General features: G+C 49.4%; 2 protein-coding genes across 3 annotated transcripts; both read left to right on the forward strand.

Annotated features, from left to right (window-relative positions):
* The first annotated feature begins 1,451 nt into the window (after positions 1-1,451).
* On the forward strand, positions 1,452-12,864 carry MAPKAPK5 (MAPK activated protein kinase 5). 2 transcript variants are annotated; one of them, XM_081966648.1, is made up of 14 exons: positions 1,452-1,953; positions 2,486-2,559; positions 2,757-2,832; positions 4,182-4,279; positions 4,719-4,827; positions 5,728-5,817; positions 6,209-6,304; positions 6,410-6,490; positions 6,614-6,801; positions 7,105-7,225; positions 7,611-7,741; positions 7,973-8,094; positions 8,862-8,966; positions 9,939-12,864. In XM_081966648.1, exons 1-14 carry the CDS (start codon positions 1,918-1,920, stop codon positions 10,031-10,033), a joined length of 1,422 nt encoding a protein of 473 aa, XP_081822774.1. In that variant the 5' UTR covers positions 1,452-1,917; the 3' UTR covers positions 10,034-12,864. The 2 variants fall into 2 exon arrangements, with proteins under 2 accessions (XP_081822774.1, XP_081822775.1); XM_081966649.1 differs by having other exon boundaries at positions 1,471-1,953; positions 7,973-8,088.
* Positions 12,865-12,981: 117 nt separating this feature from the next.
* LOC309399130 (disintegrin and metalloproteinase domain-containing protein 21-like) lies at positions 12,982-16,245 on the forward strand. Its single transcript, XM_081966647.1, has one exon. The coding sequence runs from the start codon at positions 13,868-13,870 to the stop codon at positions 16,109-16,111; it is 2,244 nt and encodes a 747-aa protein (XP_081822773.1). The 5' UTR covers positions 12,982-13,867; the 3' UTR covers positions 16,112-16,245.
* The last annotated feature ends 245 nt before the right edge of the window (positions 16,246-16,490 follow it).

Genomic DNA, 16,490 nt, shown 5'->3' on the forward strand with positions numbered 1-16,490 from the left:
CCCGTCTTTGTATGGCATCGGTCGGGAGCCGTTTTGGATAGTGAGATGGGAGGCATATAAATTGAAGGAATAAACGCATTTGCTTCACGAGGTGAGGGCTCCGGATGGCCAAGGACCAGGATTTGGGGAAGAGGGGGGGGGGGGATGTGGATCCCTAACTGTCCATTTTTTTGGGCTGGTTGTGTAGCCACAAAATCTCAAATGAAATTCACAGGGAGACTCCTTTAGAAAATGTTTCCCAACCTTTTAAGATGTCTGGATTTCAGCTCCCACAATCCCCAGCCTGCTATGAATTCTGGGAAGGGGAAGGCCAAACCTCTTGAACTCCACAAGGTTTGGAGAAGCTGCCCCGTGCCCTGATTTACCTAAATCGAGTTTTAATCGTTTTGCTTCCTCGGATGATGCTTGTTAAAAAATAAATAAACCGGTTGCACAAGAGCAGGGATACAACACAACATATATAACATAACTATAGTATATGTTTATATTTTAATTAATATTGATACCCTGTATTACATAACATAACCCAGCATCAAAGTCTTAAGGGCCAGAGTGAAATTCTCACCCACTCCCCTCAGAAACTGGCAGGTTTTTTTTTAAAAAAAGATAGGATTTTAATATATATATATATATATATATATATATATATATAAATTTATATATTTATATATTTATATATATATATATATATTTATTTATATTTATATATACGCACACACACGCATATATATAAATTATCACAGAATTATAAACTTTCCAGATGTTCCTAATAGAGACAACCACTCAGAGGGGAAATTAGGGCGGTGCTTTTGATACACTTCTCAGGGTTATTTGGCGGCCGTTCGCCTCTGCTGGTTGTTCACGAGGAAGGATATTATTAATTAATTCATCCTATCAGAAAAACGTTATACCTGAAATTAAAGCCTCGCCTGTCAGTTACGCCTCTCCCCAAAATGGCGACCAGCCTCCCAGCGGCTCCCCTTCGTCCTGCCACGCTCGAAATCTCGCGAGACGTCCCGCGCAACACCTCGCGAGCGGTGGACAAAAGGCAGGCGTGGAGGAAGGAGATCCGCCCCTCCCCTAACCACGACAGCGAAGGGGTGTGCCCGGAACGCAGAGAGGATTTTCCCCGCCCTCCCCTCGGACGAGGCAAGGGCTGTCTCCTTCCCTCAGATAACCCCGTCCGTGACGTCATTCTGAGGCGCCGCCCCGGCGAAGAAAGACCCGGCGGCCCCGGGGGAGCCTTAACTGGAGAAAGAGAAGAAAAGAGGGAGGGGCCTCCGAGGCAGGGCGTCGCGCAAGGGACGGGGCTGCCTCGGCCACCCGCCTGACTGCTTCCTCCCCCGAGAGCAGCGGCAGCGGCCAAGCTCCACTCGGTGTTCGACCCCGCGCGGCTTGCCCGTGAAGGCGGCTCGGAGGCAAGGGGATCCGGGCAGGCGGCGGCTGCGGGGAGCGCGGCGGACGCCCCTCCTGAGTCAGGCGGGGGTGACCGTGGAGGAGCGGTGGCCATGGCCGGCGGCTGCCCCGCGTCAGTCGAGCCCCGGCGGCCGGGCTGAGTCGGCTGCGGCCCTTCTCTCCCGCCGCCCGCGGCCTCGCTCTTCCCCGCCGCCAGGAGAGGGCTCCCGGGCCTCCGCTTCCCCGCCGTCCCGCTCCCTTTCCTCGGCTGCTGGGCGGGGATGAGGCGGCAGCCCGGCGGAGGCGGTGGTGGTGGCGGCGGCGGTGGCGGCAGCAGCAGCAGCAGCAGCGGCGGCGGAGGCGGCGAAGGGGGAGGCGGCAGCGGCGACGGTAGTGGAGGCAGCGGGGACAACGACGCCGACGACTCCGACTTGGAGGGGCGGCCCCCCGCCTAGCCCCCCCGGCGCGCCCCCCGAGACCCCCGAGCCGGGCCTGAGGCGGCGGCGGAGGAGGAGGAGGAAGATGTCGGAGGAGCCCGACGCGGAGAGGATGATCAAGGTAAGCGAGGGGCCCTCTGAGCATGTGCAGAATTCCCTGCCCCCCTCCCCCAGAGGACACCCCAAACCCCGGGTGCCTGGTAGAAGAGGTAGATTGCACCCCCCGTCCCATCATCCCCTGCCTTGCCTCTCTTGAGTTGGACTACCGCTCCCATCATCCGCTGGTGAAGGAATGGCTGGCCTCTAGGTTAAGTTGAAGTACAGTTCCCATCATCCCCAGCCCCGGTGGTGGACTACGGTTCCCCTCATCCTCGGTTGGCAGCTAGACCCCAATTCCTGCAAGACCAGCGGAGGGATCGAACTGGACCCCCAAATGACTTGGGGGGAGGGATAGGGTTGCTATTTTAATTTAAGGAATGATCCCTGGAGCTGGGGATGATGAGGGTTGTGGTCCAGCAGCCCAGCCCGTGATGCACAGAACTCCATATTGCTGTCAGCCTCTCGGTTTTATTTTTAACTACTGCAGGTGGGACTTCTTCTTACCTGGGACCATCGGCCTTTCACCTTTTTCCTCTCCTTTGCAAAACCAACAGGAAACTTCTATTTTGGAAGACTACCACATTAACTGGACTCAGAAGCTGGGAGCTGGAATCAGCGGCCCAGTAAGGTAACAAGACCTTTATGTATTGGTTGGGGATTTACACTTGGGTGAGAGCTGTGAAATAGGGGATTCCTGAATTAAACTGCCAATGGAAATCAAAGGTTGGGTTGGGACATACTTTCCTTCATGTTCATTATCAGACAATAAATGCAGTCATCAGTCAGACTCCTATTAACCAAATGTTTTTACTGCTGCCTGCGCAGAGTTTGCATCAAAAAATCATCTCAAGAACGGTTTGCGCTGAAAATCCTCCTCGATCGTCCAAAAGCGAGAAATGAGGTACAGTTCTTTTATGTATGGAAACGTTTTTGAATGTTGGCTGCCTGGGGAATTCTGGGAGTTGAAGTCCACAAGGTTGGACACCCCTAAGCTTAGACAAAGCGACTGATCATTTTAAACCAATGAAACCTAATATTCCAAATACTAAAATATCGTTGCAAAGCGTAAAAGAAGCCACAGCGATTGTCTGACAATATCCTCATAGCACAATGCCTTGTAATGAATCCTGGCATTGCCCTTGAGTTATTAAATTGGATCTGAAAAGATAAAAAGACCTAAATACATGCAGGAACATACCTGGAAGAATTTGCATAGAAAAGGCTCACTGTAAAATTGAGCCCAGAAAGATGCTAGTAGGTTGGCTTTTGTTTATTTATTGAAGATGTTGATACAACACCAAGCGGATTGGGACAAAAGTATTAATTTCCTGCCAAGAATTTGCTTCCTTGAGTCTGGTCCTGGTCCAGTCCAAAGCAGGCTCTTTCAGTAAATGCCAGAAACCTCCTGAGATTCCCCTTAAGGCCAGGGCGATTCCACGGATGGGGCAGAGTGAACATAAGAAGCAACTTTGAGATCTGCTCCTGTTACATTTGTCATCCGTTGCTGGCCTATGGATGAGTTTGTGGGTATGTTTTGATGATGCCATCCAGAGTAGCTCCTTCCCCCCACCCCCCATTATTAGAAAGGCCATTTTGCCCCATTGGCCTTCAGTGCAGTGGAGCTGGAAAGATCTGGCCTTCTCCAGTTCTGCTGAATCTGGTTTGTGAAAAGGGTAGAGGAGAGGCTTCTCCTGGCAAACCGGTTAGTTTCCTGCCCAGAGCACTCAATCAACTCCAGTCCACTTTCCTGCGGGTGTTGCTTGGTGTTGACCTTTTACTTAACTGAAATCTCTCCATGCAGCCAAACTTCTTATTCTGAATTTCTCCTCCTGTTGTGACTTTGTTTCTCGCTTGACTTTTCGGCCAATTCTACCCTAGGCTGTGAGTGTTAAACTCCAGGTGGTTTTGCTTCACCACCCAATTTAAAAAACACACACACAACCAAGATCTCAGACAGATGTCACGGTGTTAGAAGCCAGTTAGCGTTCCAACCCCATGAGCATCTGGGAAGGTTGGAATCCTTTCTGGCTCAGAAAGCCCACTTGGTTGCCACATATCTGAAACGGGATCTCTTTTCAGGCCGTCGGTCCGGGTGAAAAGATCCCAAGCTGACCTTAACTCTGTTGCCTTTGCTCCTTATGAACAGAAGTGTCTAGAAATGCTTTTGATTTCCGCCATGTGAGAGTAAGAGACAGGAGCTGAGACCGGGGGCCACGGGGTTTCAGTGGGTTTTCTCCCGTTTTGCACCAGGTCCGACTTCACATGATGTGTGCGGCACACCCCAACATCGTCCAGATTATTGAAGTCTACGCGAACAGTGTGCAGTTCCCCCATGAGTCCAGTCCAAGGTAAGGTTCCACAGCAGGATCACAAAACTTCTGTTTTGCATGTAAGGCACGTCTCCCCCTCCCCGCCCCAACCTCAAAAGGGTTACTGCCTGGGAGGGAAAGTGAGGGAGGAAGAAACAGAAATAAATATGGGGGTTGGACTGTGGTTTGCCTGCTTGACCACAAAGAGTATGGCAAGCCAATGTTGGGGGGGGTGTAGGAGAGGGAGAATGGTGGCTTTTTTTTTTTTTTTGCAAATGGTATTGTTTCAGTGGTATATTTGTGGCCCTTCCTTTTAAAATTGCAAATCCATTGCGTTGCTTTTCCTTTAAGCTGCCCTGAGCAGTAGAATTTCTGCAGAATATCTTCCTGGGTCTGGTTTCATTACCAGAAGGGGGCTATGTATGGGGCAGAGATTTTTCTGTATGCCTTGATTTTCTTTTTTTAACCGGGAAACCAGGTCTCGGCTGCTCATTGTTATGGAGATGATGGAAGGGGGTGAACTGTTTCACAGAATCAGCCAACATCGGCACTTTACTGAGAAACAAGCAAGCGAAGTAACAAAGCAGGCAAGTTTTAACCCTCCCTATCCTGCCCTGGCATAAGCAAACAATATGGAAGAAAAGAACTGTAAAAAAGAAAAAGATTTCCAGCAGACGGATTGGGAAGAGGCAGGCTTTAAAACAAAACTTTAAAAAAGCAATGTTTGACCCCCTCGAAAGATTACCTGCTTTGCTATAATCTCAACATCTGTTTCCCAGGTTTTGATGGCGGGGGGGGGGGGGGGCTCTTTTCCTTTCTCAATGTGTAGGTGGGGGGGGCGGATGGTTGAGGGTGCTGCCATGCCATTGGTTGAATTGCCCAGGAAAGCCCCATTTTGTTCAGCTGTTCAAGCTCTTTGCCCTGGAGAATGAAAAAGGAAGGGCGCCTGAGTTGAGCTTGTGGGATTGTGTCTCTTGTTTCGTGTTCGGTTCTCTACACGCCCGTCTTTCCTACCCTCGAGCTGCATTCTGGCACATTCCAGAGTTACAGGCGTCATCGCTCAGCTCCTCTGAGGACCGTGTGGCTTCTGGGTGGTTGGCTTAACCCAAGGCTGGGAGTTTCCTCCTAGTGAAAAGGCCAACTTTTTTTCCATGGGTTTCCTCCCCACTCCAGGATTGCTAAAACTTGCCTGCTTAAAATCCCAGCCGAGCCTTGGCAAGAGAAAAGGGGGGGGGGCTTAAGTTGAGCTTTGCCCAGTTCACGCTCACTCCCTGCCTTCTCCTCCGCAATGAAATCAACCTAAGCAGGAGCCGTGGTAGAGCCAGGAAGGGACAGAATATCCCTAGGAGGCTAATCTCGGGTTGGGTTTGAAATGAGCCTGGGGACCCCGTAGAAGCAGCCGGCCTTGAGGGGCGGCCCATCCAGGTCTCAGGAGGGGATCTGTGACCCCCACCTGATCCCTTGTGCCTTTTTTTCCCCCTTTTCAGATCGCTTTGGCTTTGCAGCACTGTCATTCGTTAAACATTGCCCATCGAGACCTTAAACCTGAGAATCTTCTCTTCAAAGATAATTCTTTGGTAAGGTGGATGTTGATTGGCCTGGATGTTGGATGGTGGTTGTTGTTTTACTATTCGATCCGTGTGAGCCATGCAGCCTCCTTTCCTCTCTGGTTTTCTCCCAGCCGTTGGCCTGCAGGAGAGGTGGGCGTCCTCCCTCCGGCCCACCAGGGGTGGTTTCTCCTGACTCCTCCTCTCTCCTTTCCGCTTCATGCCAGGATCTCCTCCTTGGGTCCTGCGCCATTCATTCACCCCCCACCCACCCCCACCCTGACCCCCCTCCGTCTTGATTCTCTTGGCTCTGGTATCTCTTTCCCTTCCTTCAGCAGCCCCAGAAACATTTCTGAGAGGGCGTGTGCTCCGTGTCCTGGCGCTGACACGTTTCACCTAAGCGGCTTGTTGCTTGCTTTAGGATGCTCCTGTGAAGCTCTGTGACTTTGGGTTTGCCAAGATCGACCAAGGTGACTTGATGACCCCACAGTTCACTCCTTATTACGTAGCACCTCAGGTAAGGGCCTTCTCCCTTTGGGCTCCCCAGCGTCCTTTGGCGGATCAGGAGCCCCCGGGCCACCAGATCTAGATGATTGCCGGTGGTTTCCTCTTCACCAAACAGGTCCTGGAGGCACAAAGGCGACATCAGAAAGAGAAGTGTGGTATTATCCCTACCTCACCAACCCCATACACTTACAACAAGGTAGACACCTGGCGCCTTTGGCTGGCTCTGCCTCAGTTACGCGGGGGGGACTTTTCTCCTGGGGGGGGGACGTCCATCCGGTAGCAACCTTTGTGCTTTTCCTGCCCCTCCTCTTCCTGTCAGAGCTGTGACTTATGGTCCCTGGGCGTCATCATTTACGTGATGCTGTGTGGGTATCCGCCCTTCTACTCGAAGCATCACAGCCGGACGATCCCGAAGGACATGAGGAAAAAAATCATGACGGGAAGCTTTGAGTTCCCGGAGGAAGAGTGGAGCCAGATCTCAGAAATGGCGAAAGACATCGTGCGCAAGTAAGTACGGCCTCTTCTTGCCCACCCTGCCTCCTCCTGCCAGCCGAGGTTGGGCCAACGGCCAGCAGGGCTTTCGCCCTCCGTTTGCTGGTTTTAGGAGCGTCCACCAAATGATTGCAGCCCATTGAAAAGCATCTGGAAACCTTCCAGCAGCTTTTAGGAGCTGTGGATTTCAAGTCCCAGCACGACTGGCTGAGGGATTCTGGGAGTTGAAGTCCACAGGTCTTAAAAGTGGCCAGGGTTGGACACCCCAGCCTTCGAGGGTCAACTGAGTGATGGGCCCGTTTCCTTAAAACCCCTTAGGCTGCTGAAGGTAAAGCCGGAAGAGAGACTGACGACGGAAGGCGTTCTGGATCACCCTTGGCTCAACTCGACCGAGGCGCTCGACAACATACTGCCTTCTGCCCAGCTGATGATGGACAAGGTTCTTGATGGCTAATTTGTAAAGAAACTGTTTACTTAGCATGCAGGGCAGTCGATGGCCTAGTCTGAGCTTTCTTTCCTCCCTGGTGGGGCTCTAGAGGGTCCAGCAAGGCAGGCCCCCCTCCCTCCTCGAACCTCAGGTGATGCTTTTGTAAGGAGTGGGAGCCTCTGGACGGAGGGAGGGAGGGAGGGAGGGAGTTGCTGTCAGAGATGGTTACTCCCATTCTCTGGCTCTCCTGTTGATGCTCTCAAGCCGGTTTTTCTTTTGGGGTTCTACTCTTCCCAAGGCGTCCTTGGCCCCCATGCAGCTCCCTGCCCCTTGTGCTCCAGGCCATCCTTCCACCTGCTGCTGTAAGGATTAACTGATTCTCTGCAATCCTTAACAGGCCATGGTTGCCGGGATCCAGCAGGCCCACGCAGAGCAACTGGCAAACATGAGAATACAGGATCTCAAAGTGAGCCTCAAGCCGCTGCACTCGGTCAACAACCCGATTCTGCGCAAAAGGAAACTGCTGGGGTGAGTGTTTTGAGAAGCTGCTTCTGACGGGAGGAGGGAAGAATGAAAAATAAAGGCGGGTGGAGAAAATATTTAGGCAGGCCGGGACATGCCCCAACCCTTCCCTGCTTCTTCTTGTTTTAGCCCTGGCTAATGTTGTTCAGACTAATTGGGGGGGGGGGGGGGAGGGTGTCCCTGAACCTGCCTTGTTACTTGCTCTAGCACAATCCACGTTTCTCTCTATCCTTGCAGAACGAAACCAAAGGAAAGCGTGTACATCCATGATCCCGAGAACAGCAGCAAGGACTGCAACGTTGCTCTGGAGAAGCTACGGGATGTGATTGCTCAGTGCATCCTGCCACAGGCTGGTAAAGGTGGCAGATCCTAAGACAAGATGCTTTGGGGGGGCATGGCGGGTGGGGAGATGCTGCGACTGCGGGGCTTTTCCAGACTTTTCTCCAGCAAAAGAGCCCGAGTGATCTGGAAATCAAAGCTCCCACTCTTCATCTTAACAGACCAAGATTACTCTCTATTCTGCTTTTTTTTTAACTTAAAATAATGAATTGCTGCTTTTGGTTCCTGCTAGATTTTGAGGAGGGTGAAATGGATGAAATGATACCTTGCAAGCAACCTGAGTAACAGCCAAGATTTTTTTTTAATGTCCAGTTTGAAGTTTTGTGCCCAGTTCGTTGGTTCAAAGAATTTTAAGATGCCTGGCAGGAAAAACATTTCTAGATATGGAAGCACAACATTACAGGGTCCAGGCAGAGACCTCAGAGAGAGGGTGGTAGCCCCCATTGGAAACAACCAACTCTTTCTCTTGATTGGCTGGGACTTTGAAGTCATGGGTTCTTCCTTTTCCAATGTCCTTTCCCTGCGATCCCTCCTCCTGCCCTCCCTCTTCTGACCACTTCTTGTTGTTCACTTCCACAGCCTCTCAGAGTGTTGGAAAGGGTGATAGGAAAATAATTGCATCAATCCAAATACCTTGTCTTTCTTTTCTTCAACTTTCCTTCAGCATTGATTTTGACAGCCGCTTCTGTTGGATCCCACAGACTAAAGTTCAACTTTTAATTATGTTGAAATAATCTTAGAATGCTCAGGAGAGTTTTGTTTTTTCTTTTTCCCTGTTCTGGACCAGGAGAAAATGAAGATGAGAAACTGAACGAAGTTATGCAGGAAGCCTGGAAGTATAACCGGGAATGTAAATTACTCAGAGACACTCTGCAGACCTTTAGCTGGAATGGTGAGTCTCACAAATCTGTTGAAGTGTCAAGACATCACAAATGAAGAATCAAGGCTCTCCTCTCCCCTTATCCTGGAAAGGGGGCTTAGGTCACAAGGGGATATGAATACTGACAGCAGTTAAGAGGTGTTTTTTTTTCTTAAGGATTTAGTTGTAATTCTAGAATCGCCCAGGTATTGGAGGAAGGGGTTTCAGAGGAACTTTAGATTGGTAACCTGGAGCAAACGCCTCTTGTTAATCTTGTCTCTTTCTAAAGCTCTGCTAGCTTTTATTGTAGATTCTGAAAGGTCCCTGTTCTGATCCAGCTCCCCAAACACGACAAACCCTCTGAAGTGAACTCAAAGATTCCTTGATTAGGACCACCGGCAGCCCCGGCAAAAAGTTTCTCCCACCGCAGGCTGACAAATCTGTCCGGCCGGGAGATGAATAGTTGTCTGCCACCTCTATTCATCTCCACCTCCTGCCTTTTATCCCCAGAGCTAGGATGGACTTCGCTAGCAGCGGTGGCTCTTCTGTCCCAAGGACCGGCCCATAGATTTCCACTGCTCTCCTCTCTTCTGCCTTCTGTGCATCCACGCGTCAGGCACTGGACGCAGCTATTCCTCCTCTTCCTCATCAGCCACCTCCAGACTGGGGGCTGTTGACTCTCTGATGGAGAGAGGGCTGGAGAGGGCTGATGGATTCTGTCTCTGCCGCTCTCTCTCTCTGCCAGCTCCATTCTCTCTCTTCCCCCTCGGAGTTCTCAGGATGCTGCCCCTGACTGCCACGCCTCCTCCTCCGATTCGGCTGCTGGAGGGGCCAGCAGCCAACAGGCCACAGCAGTCCATTTCCCTCCAGAGCTCCACTTGGGATCACCTTGCCTCTCTTCCCTGCCTCCTTGTCCTGATCAAGAAATGTGTTCGTTCTCCTGGCTGTGTCTATTTTCCACTTGCTTGCTGGGCATTAACCCAAGTTCACCTCTTCCACTTTTAGGTAGAGGATTTACAGACAAAGTGGACCGGCTAAAACTGGCAGAAATAGTGAAGCAAGTCATTGAAGAGCAGACCACCGCTCACGAGTCGCAGTAGTTGGAGCTGCTTGTTCTTATCAAATCACACATATTTTCACCCGTTTTTTTTTTTTTTTTTAAAGACCATTTTGTGAATTATCTGTTCAAGCAGCCTTGCCCAGCCGGGTGCCTTCCCAGATGTTCTGGTTTGGGATGATAAGGGCGGAAAGCACCCAGCTGTGCAAGGCTGCTGCAAACTGTAAAAAGTATTTTTTATGTAAATTAATAAGTCATAATTATTTCATTAAATTTCCACGCAGCTTGATAAATGCTGTATAGATGTAGATAATGAGAATCATTGGTACTGTAATATTTTTTTAAGAAACTCGGTTCCTCAAAATTATATATATATATATATATTATATTACATGATTTTTATGTAGCCCTTCATTCATGATTTTAAACGGGGCAAATGATTGTATTCTCCCAAGTATCCAGATGAGGCAATACCTTTCCAGCTGCCTGTCACCACCAGTGGTGCACCTGCTCAGTCCTGGGAGTCCCCCCCCCCCTTGGCCTTCAGCTCCATCAATTACTTGAAGAAACCGGCCAGAGATGCATGGGCTACTCAGCTGCCTGGCGATCCAAGGCAGCCCTGTAAAAAGTGGCGACTGATTAAAAAAACAGTGCTGTGTTTCCAGGTCTAGAGGCCCATTTTCTTGAGCCGAGAATTACCTTTTCCTGTTTTGTACCGCAAGGCAACGGGGAACAGAAACTGCGATCTCTCGGACAACAGATTTGCTTTTGAAGCCTGGGGACAGCCCCACCATACTACTCTGGTACCGTTCCCTTTGTCCTGTGGCCGCTGAAATGCCTATCCCAGGTTATACGCGGGCTCTGGGGTTTGCTATTTCTGGGGTAATGGTGTTTTTTTTTGTTTTTAAAATCCTTCCTGAGTCCTATCATCCTTGCCCGGCTTCTGTTCCTGCTTTCTGGGCTCATCCTTCAAATGTTTTCCTTGTGGGCTTTGTGTATGACAGCTGCTGGTTGCAGTTTTTATCCAGAGCCATTTGATGGGGAGGCCTGCAAGCGCCTGGCTTTAGTCTTGGTTTTTAGTTCTTTAGTTTTTAACGGGAAGATTTTGCTGCTAGGAGGGCAAAATATTAGGGCTAAACTACATCTGGAAAGCTGGAGTCTCTTGTCTACAGTGCCGGTTCAGTTGATAATCTCAGGACTTTTCATCCGCTCTGCAAACATACGAAGAGAATGCGTTGAGAAACAGGACAGGAAAACGTCCTTTGGAGATGCCCACGTGGATAAATGATGCCATGCCAGAGAAGCAGCCTTTGAATCTGGGGAAACAAAGTCCTCGGCCAGGGAAAAAAAAAACCCTGCAGAAGTAGGATAATGTTTTCCACGCTCTGCAGAAGGCCAATGTGAGATGAAGTTCAGCGCCAGCTTGTCAAACATTTTCTGCTGCAATTAATTTCTTCAGCCGCTCGGAAACAAAACAGTCTGATCCTTGGTATTTTCTCGCCAAGGATGCTCGCAAGTTGGCATTCCATTTTTCTGTGGCAAACGGCATTCATGGCTTGGAAAATATTTAATAAGCCTTTCCTTTGAGACTTCCCTTTCTCCATTTTCTCTAGCTTGTGAGAAGTTCTCAAGGGGAGTGGCTGAGCACAGCTGAGGGGTCCTTTTTGTAGACGTATGTAAGACATACTTGTCTTTGCCTCAGCCTCACCCAGCCTGTCGTCCTCCAGCTGAGGAGGGGTCAGAAATCCCAAGAATTCCCTGGTGGTCTCTGCTTTCCATGGGAAGGGGCTGGATCCTCATACAGCTGCTCCCAGAAGACAGCCCCCCCCCCCCCCCCCTCCAGACCAGTTTCACCTTTTGGAAGTCAAGACTGCTGCCAGAAAATGAGACGGAAGATTAAATACTTACTTAGTTTTGTTTAATTTTTGTTTGACTATTCTGGGGAATTTTTGGAGATTATTTTTTACTTTTTCTCTGCCCACCACCATTACTCATTTCAATGTGGCTCAGAGTCTGGCCTCTGGATCAATTATCCTTTGCATCTGTTGTATGTACTACTAACTCTCCGTGAAAGTAGGAGAATCTTTCTCTCGCCCAGCAACATTGGCAGCTCCGCGATTGGCTTCTGGGAAGGGCCGTCTCTGCCGAGTGGGCTAAAGATAAACCTTTACGCAGGATAGGAATTTATCTGCCATGGTGGCTACTTGGTGAGGTACGGCAGGAAGCAAATGGGTGGAAGTCGTGTCCCTCCCCGAACGATGCATCGGTCCCGACTTTACACCCTTCTTGCATTTGTTCTGCATGACACTGCCAGTGCATTAGCCTTCCCTGACTTGGGTGCCTCAGCTCTCACCACTGGGGTTTGGGCCCTGTAGTCCAGCGTGTTTGGAGAGCCTCTACTTTGGGAAGGCTGCTGTAGGAATAGCTGTGGTCATCGGAAACCACTTTCCCTTTGTAAGTGGGTGGGAGGGAAGGCATCTCTTATAAAAGCACGATGGTATGCCTGGATGCTCCTGGATTTAATTGAGCTTCCCTTGCAAAGCTTTTCATATTCCTCTCCATCTCAATTTCTTTCTTGCACCTGTGGAAGGTGCTTATGATGGGCGGAACCCCTGGTGATGATTGTTGATCCTGAGAGACCGAATCCGTGAGAAAAGGTTTTGAGAGCGGGAATGGCCTTGCGCATGTATGTTTTCGGCCACAGCGTAGCCGGCCTCGGCTGTTAGGTTCTCTCACGCCTTCCTCATCCTCCTTTTGCTTTCCTCCCTTTTAGGCATTTTGCTGTATCACGGTTTTGTTTTTCGAATCAGTATTATATGAATGTAAATATTATGCATTGGTGTACATAAAATAATTTTAGTAAAATTTATCAAAGTTTCTGTCTCAAATTTTTTTTAAAAAAATGTCTTTTTAAACTAGTTTGGAGTTGTTTTTTTTAAAGGTAACATCAGTTGACAGGTAACCCGGTTCTGTCTTTGCCGTCTTACACCATCGATTTTTTTGGAGAGAAAGCGCAAGCTGAAATTGATTTTGCATCGCTTGAGGCCATGGCCTGCCTGCATAACGTTTCTGCCCTTGAGCTATCATGCATCTAAGTCAAAATACTGGTGGATGTACGTGGTAGCTGATCCTCAACGGATCCTTGTGGGTGCCTGTCTTTTGGTGTCAATTCTGTATCTATTATGGAAGGCATAAAACAGATTATCTGTGCCACACGGATAACAAAGGCCATGAAATAACTGGAAGGGGTTGACTAGATCCTCAAAGACATAACTGGAAATTTGAAAAATAGCAAGGATACCATCCAATTTTAAATGAAAAGAGAAATCCAGGTATAGCTTGTTCTACAACTGAATCCTGAAATTTGCTGTTCAGTCACTCTGGGAAGCCTCTTGTGGGAGGGAGGGAGGTTAAATGGAATGCTCACATTTAAAGATGCTGGAGAAACAGTTGCCTGCTGGAATCTTCCACTGGAGAAGACCCGTAGGAGGGAAGCGGTGGTTGGATCAGTGGCAAATTCATTCTTGGTCACTGTGATCTTTACAAGATTCAACCAGAACAACTGAGAAGAGGAAGGGTCCGAAGGTCTTGAGATGTTCCCCCTTTCCCTAGTGCCCTCTCCGTTTTAGCTCTCTTGTTAAATAAAGATGACCACCAAGCCAGACAGTTGGACGTGCCTGAAGAATCTTGATGACTCAAGCAAAGTGATGGGGATGGCCGTTGCTGTTTGAGACGTCGATGATCTGAAGTAAGTTCTCACAAGATTAACTGACTCACAAAGGCCAAACCAACCAACCTTTGGCTTTTCCCCCCTTTGGACGCCCACATCAATCTCTCCTCCAGGCAAAGAATGTGTGAAACTCAACACAGTTGAGTCATGACACGTGTGGGAGGACCTCTTGGGTGCTGGTTTTTCCTCCTGTTGGCAACCAGCGTTGCGTTGGTGGTCTTCACCCTTTCCACCATTCATTGCAGCTCGTTGCTTCCTCCAGCCTACTCTTATGAGGTGATCATCCCAAGGCGGTTAACAGCCCGAGGAGGGAAGGCAAAAAAGGATGAAATATCTTACATCATCAAGGCAGCAGGAAGGGATTACATCATCCGGCTCAACCCCCCAAAGCATTTGCTAACTAAAAACCTCCCCGTCTTCACATACAATTCGAAGGGAGAGCGTGTCGAGAGCCATCCCTACATGCCGGTTGAGTGCTACCGTCAAGGTCACGTGGAAGGCATTGTTGATTCGCTCGCAGTTCTTAGGACCTGTCTCGGTCTCACTGGTTTGTTAAAAATTGGAGCAAGGATTTATGGTATTGAGCCTCTGCAGAATTCCTCTGCCTTTCAACACCTCCTCTATCTCTCCAAAGAGTCCCAGCCTATTTTTTCACCACGCACGACAGGCGTGGGGAGAACAAGGCAGCAAGCAAATGACCCGCGGACCAGACAAACCAGAGAGATGTACAATTATCTCCAGTCCGAAGAGTTCCCCAAATATATTGAACTGTATATTGTGGTCGACAAAAAAGCATTTGACCAAGAAGCCGCTAATGTCAGCAGAGTGCAAACGACAGTGCTGGACGTGGTGAACATTGCGGACGCTACCTTTGAGAGTCTGAAGACAAACATCGTCCTGGTTGGACTGGAGATCTGGACTGAAAAGAACTTAATAGCTATTTCTGCAGACCTCACGGAAGTTCTTCAAAATTTCAATAAGTGGAGACAAACCGACATGCCCAACAGCACCACGTATGACACAGCCTTCTTGTTCCTTCAACAGACTTTTAAGAATGCCTTTGGACAATCCTACCAGTCTGGTATTTGCGAGCCAGATTTTGCAGCAGGACTCCAAGTCTACCTGAACCAACTGATCCTCTTCGCAAGGGGGTTTTCTCACGAGTTGGCCTCTCATATGGGAATGGAGCATGACGACGCCTACTGCACCTGTGGCAAACACAGAAGCTGCCTCATGCACACGTACCACGCCTCGGTTAACCTGTTCAGTAACTGCAGCATTCTGAATTTCATAGACCTTTCCGAACAGGGTCTCTTGGGTTGCTTGCAAAACGTTCCTAAGATACATTCCAGATTCCAGCATTGTGGGAATGGGGTTTTGGATATGGGCGAACAATGCGATTGTGGGGAACCAAGCTCATGCATGCAGGATCCTTGCTGCACTCCTGAGTGTCTTTTGAAGAGAAATGCCCTTTGCGGGGCAGGGAGGTGTTGCCGAAAATGTACATACATCCCCAAAGGAGAAATCTGCCGGGCTAAAGCCAACGAATGTGATCTCCCCGAATACTGTGATGGGAAATCTGCACAGTGCCCCAAGGACTTGTACTTGCAGGACGGGACACCCTGCAGCAAATATTCTTCTTACTGTTACAAAAAGAGGTGCTGGAATCACGATTTCTTGTGCCGCAGAATCTTTAGGGGACAGTCCAGATCAGCTCACGAGAGTTGCTACCTTGGTCTGAACATCCTCGGGACTGCCTATGGCAACTGCGGCACTGATCACGCCAGGAAAAAATATCTGAAATGCCACCCCACGCATACCATGTGCGGAAAGGTTCAGTGTGTCAATGTGAAAACCGTGCCCAGCCTGCAAGACATGGTGGTCCATAAGAATGTTGTGCGAGGGAAGACGTGCTGGAGCGTCTCACATCCTGCCGAAATCCATCACCCGGACATCGGCTCTGTCCCCAACGGCATCGTCTGTGACCCGTACAAAGTCTGCATCAATCGCGAATGCCTCCCCAAAACCGCACTGAATTCGACCTGCGACCCGCGGAGGACCTGCCGAGGCAGGGGAGTCTGCAACAACCTTCACAAATGCCACTGCAATAGCGGATGGGCCCCTCCGAACTGCAAGTATTGGGGTGCCGGAGGGAGCATTGACGGAGGCTTCCCGGTGATTGCCTGGGGCAACTCCTTGGCAAAATACATCCTAGGAACCATCATTCCTTTCTGCATGCTGATCATTGCTGCTGTTCTCGTGGTCTTTCCGAAACTGTGGGAACTCCTGGGACCATTTCTGAGGTGGTGGAAAACTTCCATGGAGAAAGCACTGAGCTTCCCCAAAAAATCAGGCACCCAGATAAGCGTGCGAGCTGAGGCTCCCTATTAGGCCCACAGAAATTCACTCCAAAAATTAGCTTCTCTTGCAACAAGCACATCTAATGATCATAAAGTTAGCAGCCTGTTCAAGATTGTTCAGGTAAAACTCAGAACTTTCCCAGGTGGAAAAGAGCATAATCCACAAATGGCTAAAATAGGTTGGCTCACTGCAACATCAAATCCAAGACGATACTTGGAAAAAGGGAAAGGAAAAGGCAGGGGGGAGGTGAGGGCAGGTAATAAAATCACTTACAAATCAAACTGGTGAAGGTGCTAAACAATGCCTCTTCTTAAACATCTCAGAGTGTCCGGAAGTTCACACAGTGGGAATTTATTCTGTATGACTCCCAAAAGATCATTTGCTTCTCGGCTAGGAAAGCTACAAGATC

This window comes from Natrix helvetica, assembly GCF_964273705.1.
Source record: "Natrix helvetica genome assembly, chromosome: 14".
Taxonomy (NCBI): domain Eukaryota; kingdom Metazoa; phylum Chordata; class Lepidosauria; order Squamata; family Natricidae; genus Natrix; species Natrix helvetica.

Bases quoted from the DNA above. Each gene is read 5' to 3' on its own strand.
- LOC309399130 (XM_081966647.1), top strand. From the start codon at position 13,868: ATGACACGTGTGGGAGGACCTCTTGGGTGCTGGTTTTTCCTCCTGTTG.
- MAPKAPK5 (XM_081966648.1), top strand. From the start codon at position 1,918: ATGTCGGAGGAGCCCGACGCGGAGAGGATGATCAAG. The intron at 7,742-7,972 runs GTGAGTGTTTTG...CTATCCTTGCAG, and splicing joins CGCAAAAGGAAACTGCTGGG to AACGAAACCAAAGGAAAGCG. The intron at 8,095-8,861 runs GTGGCAGATCCT...GTTCTGGACCAG, and splicing joins CCTGCCACAGGCTGGTAAAG to GAGAAAATGAAGATGAGAAA.